This window comes from Crinia signifera, chromosome 2 (genome assembly GCF_055691185.1).
Source record: "Crinia signifera chromosome 2, ASM5569118v1, whole genome shotgun sequence".
NCBI lineage: Eukaryota > Metazoa > Chordata > Amphibia > Anura > Myobatrachidae > Crinia > Crinia signifera.
The window spans coordinates 7,141,438-7,150,593 of record NC_139218.1 but is presented as its reverse complement, the minus strand read 5'-3'; the positions used below and the strand labels follow the sequence as shown (position 1 = coordinate 7,150,593).

The window sequence follows — 9,156 nt, the reverse complement described above, 5'->3', positions numbered from 1 at the left end:
ACTTATATATGCGTGCCCGCTAAACATCATTCGATGGTCGGTGACCATCGAATGATGTGGGCGGACACCCCAGCAAAGCGAATGGATGTTTATGCAAAACATCCATTCGCTGCTGAACGGGCGAAGCCGCACTTTGCTGGGGGGGGGCGGGGGGGGCGTGCGTTCGCCGGGCGGGGTTTGGTGGACTCGCAAGGCTGCGAATTTGCAGCCTTGCGAATAAACCTGAATAACCCCCTATATCTCTATGTGTCTGTCTAAGCCCACGGCTGCTACACTACATCTGTATGTGTCGGTCTAAGCCCACGGATGCTGCACTACATCTGTATGTCTGTCTAAGCTCGCCAGCTGCTACACTACATCTGTACTGGTCTGTCTAAGCTCGCCAGCTGCTACACTACATCTGTATGTGTCTAAACCTACCAGCTGCTACACTACATCTGTATATCTGTCTAAGCCCACGGCTGTTACACTACATCTGTATGTGTCTGTCTAAGCCCACAGCTGCTACACTACATCTGTATGTCTGTCTAAGCCCACGGCTGTTACACTACATCTGTATGTGTCTGTCTAAGCCCACAGCTGCTACACTACATCTGTATGTCTGTCTAAGCCCACGGCTGTTACACTACATCTGTATGTGTCTGTGTAGGCCCACGGCTGCTACACTACATCTGTATGTCTGTCTAAGCCCACAGCTGTTACACTACATCTGTATGTGTCTGTGTAGGCCGACGGCTGCTACACTACATCTATAGGAGTCTGTCTAATACTGGGTAAACACCAGAACTATTGGGCCTCAATTCCCCCAACTTTTATACAATCTCAACCGATTGTATGTAAATTGGGCATGGTTTGGCATGCATTAGATCCGATTCCGATCCGTTGTGTGTCCCCGTGGTCGTTTGGTCCTACCTGCTGCAGTCAGGGTTTGAAAACAACCCCTTTAACTGGGTACAGATCGGAATCGGATCGGATGCCGATTGTGAGCAGATTGTGTGACCATCGTATGGTCGTCTCACTATATGCTCACAGTCATGTGTGTTCTGGTGTGTACCCAGCATAAGACCACGGATGCTACACTATGTACATGTGAGTCACAGGATGTTGTACAGATATTCTTACCCTGTAATGATAATTTCCGGGTAGGCTGTAGTTCCCAGGTTCCAAAGGCCTCCTGTTATTGGCCATTCCTGCGCAGAACACAAGATATAATGACATAAGAGGTTATAATAATAGTGTAACAGCAGTGCCTCTGCTTCCCTGGTCACACTGCACAGCATACCCTTACCTCTGCCTCCCTGGTCACACTGCACAGCATACCATTACCTCTGCTTCCCTGGTCACACTGCACAGTATACCATTACCTCTGCTTCCCTGGTCACACTGCACAGCACACCATTACCTCTGCCTCCCAGGTCACACTGCACAGCACACCATTACCTCTGCTTCCCTGGTCACACTGCACAGCACACCATTACCTCTGCCTCCCTGGTCACACTGCACAGCATACCATTACCTCTGCCTCCCTGGTCACACTGCACAGCATACCATTACCTCTGCCTCCCTGGTCACACTGCACAGCATACCATTACCTCTGCCTACCTGGTCACACTGCACAGCATACCATTACCTCTGCCTCCCTGGTCACACTGCACAGCATACCATTACCTCTGCTTCCCTGGTCACACTGCACAGCACACCATTACCTCTGCTTCCCTGGTCACACTGCACAGCACACCATTACCTCTGCCTCCCTGGTCACACTGCACAGCATACCATTATCTCTGCTTCCCTGGTCACACTGCACAGCACACCATTACCTCTGCCTCCCTGGTCACACTGCACAGCATACCATTACCTCTGCTTCCCTGGTCACACTGCACAGCATACCCTTACCTCTGCCTCCCTGGTCACACTGCACAGCATACCCTTACCTCTGCCTCCCTGGTCACACTGCACAGCATACCCTTACCTCTGCTTCCCTGGTCACACTGCACAGGATACCACTACCTCTGCCTCCCTGGTCACACTGCACAGCACACCATTACCTCTGCCTCCCAGGTCACACTGCACAGCATACCACTACCTCTGCTTCCCTGGTCACACTGCACAGCATACCATTACCTCTGCCTCCTTGGTCACACTGCACAGCATACCCTTACCTCTGCCACCCTGGTCACACTGCACAGCACACCATTACCTCTGCCTCCCTGGTCACACTGCACAGCACACCATTACCTCTGCCTCCCTGGTCACACTGCACAGCATACCACTACCTCTGATTCCCTGGTCACACTTCACAGCATACCCTTACCTCTGCTTCCCTGGTCACACTGCACAGCATACCACTACCTCTGCTTCCCTGGTCACACTGTACAGCATACCCTTACCTCTGCCTCCCTGGTCACACTGCACAGCATACCCTTACCTCTGCTTCCCTGGTCACACTGCACAGCATACCACTACCTCTGCCTCCCAGGTCACAATGCACAGCATACCATTACCTCCCTGGTCAAACTGCTCACCACACCACTACCTCCCAAGTCACACTGCACAGCACACCATTACCTCTGCCTCCCTGGTCACACTGCACCGCATACCATTACCTCCCTGGTCACACTGCTCAGCACACCATTACCTCTGCTTCCCTGGTCACACTGCACAGCATACCATTACCTCTGCCTCCTGGTCACACTGCACAGCATACCATTACCTCTGCCTCCCTGGTCACACTACACAGCACATAATTACCTCTGCCTCCCTGGTCACACTGCTCAGCATACCATTACCTCTGCTTCCCTGGTCACACTGCACAGCATACCACTACCTCTGCCTCCCTGTCACACTGCACAGCACACCATTACCTCTGCAACCCTGGTCACACTGCACAGCATACCATTACCTCCCTGGTCACACTGCTCAGCATACCATTACCTCCCTGGTCACACTTCTCCCCACACCATTACCTCCCTGGTCACACTGCACAGCATACCATTAGCTCCCTGGTCACACTGCAAAGCATACCATTACCTCCCTGGTCACACTGCACAGCATACCATTACCTCCCTTGTCACAGTGCACAGCATACCATTACCTCTGCCTCCCTGGTCACACACTACCTCTGCCTCCCAGGTCACACTGCACAGCATACCATTACCTCCCTGGTCACACTGCACAGCATACCATTAATTCCCTGGTCACACTGCACAGCACACCATTACCTCCCTGGTCACACTGCACAGCATATCATTACCTCTGCCTCCCTGGTCACACTGCTCAGCACACCATTACCTCCCTGGTCATACTGCACAGCACACCATTACCTCCCTGGTCACACTGCACAGCACACCACTACCTCTGTCTCCCTGGTCACACTGCACAGCACACCATTACCTCTGCCTCCCTGGTCATACTGCACAGCACACCATTACCTCTGCTTCCCTGGTCACACTGCACAGCACACCATTACCTCTGCCTCCCTGGTCACACTGCACAGCACACCACTACCTCTGCTTCCATGGTCACACTGCACAGTATACCATTACCTCTGCCTCCCTGGTCACACTGCACAGCATACCATTACCTCTGCCTCTCTGGTCGCACTGTGCTGCACACAACTACCTCTGCCTTCCTGGTCGCACTGTGCAGCACACCATTACCTCTGCCTCCCTGGTCACACTGCTCAGCACACCATTACCTCCCTGGTCACACTGCTCAGCACACCATTACCCCCCTGGTCACACTGCTCAGCACACCACTACCTCTGCCTCCCTGGTTGCACTGTGCAGCACACCACGGCCTCCCGGGTCACACTGCACAGCACACCACTACTTCCCTGGTCACACTGCTCAGCACACCACTACCTCTGCCTCCCTGGTCGCACTGTGCAGCACACCACTGCCTCCCGGGTCACACTGAACAGCATACCACTACTCCTACCGCAAGAGTCTCGCTACACAACACGTCTTTGCACCTAGAAATCCCGGGACAATGCATGAGATGGGAACGTGCACTGGTATTATTGTATTCTGCTAGATGATAAAACATTAACACCGGTCACTTGCACTATGCAGCAGCTGTGAACAATAACTGCTATACACCCATATCACAGTCATTCTCTCCAATCCCGATATGAGAGAACGGCGGCATTACCTTGTTGCTGTAGCCTTGTTTTTTGTGCTTTGCACCAACAGAATAAAGCACTGGGATCAGCTCAGGGGGACAGTCTGCGAAATATTCAGTACAGGTCACCGGCGACTCATGGATGTCCATGGAATAGGGGTTCTCAAAGATGGGAAAACTGATGGAAAACAGAATGAGTTATCATGGAGAGAAATCAGACTGGTGACAGGAGACCCTAGTAACTGGTATCACTGGTGCGGGATCAGTGTGGGTGCATTACTCACTAACCGCACTGGTGACATGAGACCCTAGTAACTGGTATCACTGGTGCGGGATCAGTGTGGCTGCATTACTCACTAACCGCACTGGTGACATGAGACCCTAGTAACTGGTATCACTGGTGCGGGATCAGTGTGGGTGCATTACTCACTAACCGCACTGGTGACATGAGACCCTAGTAACTGGTATCACTGGTGCGGGATCAGTGTGGGTGCATTACTCACTAACCGCACTGGTGACATGAGACCCTAGTAACTGGTATCACTGGTGCGGGATCAGTGTGGCTGCATTACTCACTAACCGCACTGGTGACATGAGACCCTAGTAACTGGTATCACTGGTGCGGGATCAGTGTGGGTGCATTACTCACTAACCGCACTGGTGGCATGAGACCCTAGTAACTGGTATCACTGGTGCGGGATCAGTGTGGGTGCATTACTCACTAACCGCACTGGTGACACGAGACCCTAGTAACTGGTATCACTGGTGCGGGATCAGTGTGGCTGCATTACTCACTAACCGCACTGGTGACAGGAGACCCTAGTAACTGGTATCACTGGTGCGGGATCAGTGTGGCTGCATTACTCACTAACCACACTGGTGACAGGAGACCCTAGTAACTGGTATCACTGGTGCGGGATCAGTGTGGGTGCATTACTCACTAACCGCACTGGTGACACAAGACCCTAGTAACTGGTATCACTGGTGCGGGATCAGTGTGGGTGCATTACTCACTAACCGCACTGGTGACACGAGACCCTAGTAACTGGTATCACTGGTGCGGGATCAGTGTGGGAGCATTACTCACTAACCGCACTGGTGACACGAGACCCTAGTAAGTGGTATCACTGGTGCAGGATCAGTGTGGGGAGCATTACTCACTAACCGCACTGGTGACATGAGACCCTAGTAACTGGTATCACTGGTGCGGGATCAGTGTGGCTGCATTACTCACTAACCGCACTGGTGACATGAGACCCTAGTAACTGGTATCACTGGTGCGGGATCAGTGTGGCTGCATTACTCAGTAACCGCACTGGTGACAGGAGACCCTAGTAACTGGTATCACTGGTGCGGGTGCATTACTCACTAACCGCACTGGTGACATGAGACCCTAGTAACTGGTATCACTGGTGCGGGATCAGTGTGGGAGCATTACTCACTAACCGCACTGGTGACATGAGACCCTAGTAACTGGTATCACTGGTGTGGGAGCATTACTCACTAACCGCACTGGTGACACGAGACCCTAGAAACTGGTATCACTGGTGCGGGATCAGTGTGGCTGCATTACTCAGTAACCGCACTGGTGACATGAGACCCTAGTAACTGGTATCACTGGTGCGGGATCAGTGTGGCTGCATTACTCAGTAACCGCACTGGTGACAGGAGACCCTAGTAACTGGTATCACTGGTGCGGGTGCATTACTCACTAACCGCACTGGTGACATGAGACCCTAGTAACTGGTATCACTGGTGCGGGATCAGTGTGGCTGCATTACTCAGTAACCGCACTGGTGACAGGAGACCCTAGTAACTGGTATCACTGGTGCGGGTGCATTACTCACTAACCGCACTGGTGACATGAGACCCTAGTAACTGGTATCACTGGTGCGGGATCAGTGTGGCTGCATTACTCACTAACCGCACTGGTGACATGAGACCCTAGTAACTGGTATCACTGGTGCGGGATCAGTGTGGCTGCATTACTCAGTAACCGCACTGGTGACAGGAGACCCTAGTAACTGGTATCACTGGTGCGGGATCAGTGTGGGTGCATTACTCACTAACCGCACTGGTGACATGAGACCCTAGTAACTGGTATCACTGGTGCGGGATCAGTGTGGGTGCATTACTCACTAACCGCACTGGTGACATGAGACCCTAGTAACTGGTATCACTGGTGCGGGATCAGTGTGGGTGCATTACTCACTAACCGCACTGGTGACATGAGACCCTAGTAACTGGTATCACTGGTGCGGGATCAGTGTGGCTGCATTACTCACTAACCGCACTGGTGACATGAGACCCTAGTAACTGGTATCACTGGCGCGGGATCAGTGTGGGTGCATTACTCACTAACCGCACTGGTGACATGAGACCCTAGTAACTGGTATCACTGGTGCGGGATCAGTGTGGCTGCATTACTCACTAACCGCACTGGTGACATGAGACCCTAGTAACTGGTATCACTGGCGCGGGATCAGTGTGGCTGCATTACTCACTAACCGCACTGGTGACATGAGACCCTAGTAACTGGTATCACTGGCGCGGGATCAGTGTGGGTGCATTACTCACTAACCGCACTGGTGACATGAGACCCTAGTAACTGGTATCACTGGTGCGGGATCAGTGTGGCTGCATTACTCAGTAACCGCACTGGTGACAGGAGACCCTAGTAACTGGTATCACTGGTGCGGGTGCATTACTCACTAACCGCACTGGTGACATGAGACCCTAGTAACTGGTATCACTGGTGCGGGATCAGTGTGGGTGCATTACTCACTAACCGCACTGGTGACATGAGACCCTAGTAACTGGTATCACTGGTGCGGGATCAGTGTGGCTGCATTACTCACTAACCGCACTGGTGACATGAGACCCTAGTAACTGGTATCACTGGTGTGGGATCGGTGTGGGAGCATTACTCACTAACCGCACTGGTGACATTAGACCCTAGTAACTGGTATCACTGGTGCGGGATCAGTGTGGGAGCATTACTCACTAACCGCACTGGTAACATGAGACCCTAGTAACTGGTATCACTGGTGCGGGATCAGTGTGGGTGCATTACTCACTAACCGCACTGGTGACATGAGACCCTAGTAACTGGTATCACTGGTGCGGGATCAGTGTGGGTGCATTACTCACTAACCGCACTGGTGACACGAGACCCTAGTAACTGGTACCACTGGTGCGGGATCAGTGTGGCTGCATTACTCACTAACCGCACTGGTGACATCAGACCCTAGTAACTGGTATCACTGGTGCGGGATCAGTGTGGCTGCATTACTCACTAACCGCACTGGTGACACGAGACCCTAGTAACTGGTACCACTGGTGCGGGATCAGTGTGGGTGCATTACTCACTAACCGCACTGGTGACATGAGACCCTAGTAACTGGTATCACTGGTGCGGGATCAGTGTGGGTGCATTACTCACTAACCGCACTGGTGACATGAGACCCTAGTAACTGGTATCACTGGTGCGGGATCAGTGTGGCTGCATTACTCACTAACCGCACTGGTGACACGAGACCCTAGTAACTGGTATCACTGGTGCGGGATCCGTGTGGCTGCATTACTCACTAACCGCACTGGTGACATGAGACCCTAGTAACTGGTATCACTGGTGCGGGATCAGTGTGGCTGCATTACTCACTAACCGCACTGGTGACATGAGACCCTAGTAACTGGTATCACTGGTGCGGGATCAGTGTGGCTGCATTACTCAGTAACCGCACTGGTGACAGGAGACCCTAGTAACTGGTATCACTGGTGCGGGTGCATTACTCACTAACCGCACTGGTGACATGAGACCCTAGTAACTGGTATCACTGGTGCGGGATCAGTGTGGCTGCATTACTCACTAACCGCACTGGTGACATGAGACCCTAGTAACTGGTATCACTGGTGCGGGATCAGTATGGGTGCATTACTCACTAACCGCACTGGTGACATGAGACCCTAGTAACTGGTATCACTGGTGCGGGATCAGTGTGGCTGCATTACTCACTAACCGCACTGGTGACATGAGACCCTAGTAACTGGTATCACTGGCGCGGGATCAGTGTGGGTGCATTACTCACTAACCGTACTGGTGACATGAGACCCTAGTAACTGGTATCACTGGTGCGGGATCAGTGTGGGTGCATTACTCACTACCTGCACTGGTGACATGAGACCCTAGTAACTGGTACTACTGGTGCGGGATCGGTGTGGCTGCATTACTCACTAACCACACTGGTGACATGAGACCCTAGTAACTGGTATCACTGGTGCGGGATCGGTGTGGGAGCATTACTCACTAACCGCACTGGTGACATGAGACCCTAGTAACTGGTATCACTGGTGCGGGAGCATTACTCACTACCTGCACTGGTGACATGAGACCCTAGTAACTGGTATCACTGGTGCGGGATCTGTGTGGGAGCATTACTCACTAACCGCACTGGTGACATGAGACCCTAGTAACTGGTATCACTGGTGCGGGATCGGTGTGGGTGCATTACTCACTAACCGCACTGGTGACATGAGACCCTAGTACCTGGTATCACTGGTGCGGGATCGGTGTGGCTGCATTACTCACTAACCGCACTGGTGACATGAGACCCTAGTAACTGGTATCACTGGTGCAGGATCAGTGTGGGTGCATTACTCACTAACCGCACTGATGACACGAGACCATAGTAACTGGTATCACTGGTGCGGGATCGGTGTGGCTGCATTACTTACTAACCGCACTGGTGACACGAGACCCTAGTAACTGGTATCACTGGTGCGGGATCGGTGTGGCTGCATTACTCACTAACCGCACTGGTGACACGAGACCCTAGTAACTGGTATCACTGGTGCGGGTGCATTACTCACTAACCACACTGGTGACATGAGACCCTAGTAACTGGTATCACTGGTGCGGGATCTGTGTGGGAGCATTACTCACTAACCACACTGGTGACATGAGACCCTAGTAACTGGTATCACTGGTGCAGGATCAGTGTGGGTGCATTACTCACTAACCGCACTGGTGACACG

At 52.5% G+C, this 9,156-nt stretch overlaps 1 protein-coding gene across 1 annotated transcript in view; it reads right to left on the bottom strand.

Moving 5' to 3' along the window:
* Window positions 1–9,156, bottom strand: part of STXBP5L (syntaxin binding protein 5L) — a 370,406-nt gene that overhangs the window by 167,230 nt on the left and 194,020 nt on the right. Inside the window, exons 12-13 of the mRNA XM_083170643.1 lie at window positions 4,153–4,300; window positions 1,123–1,190 (exon numbers count right to left, since the gene is read on the bottom strand). Of these exons, the coding sequence (XP_083026769.1) occupies window positions 1,123–1,190; window positions 4,153–4,300 (216 nt within the window). The remainder of the gene's footprint in view (window positions 1–1,122; window positions 1,191–4,152; window positions 4,301–9,156) is intronic.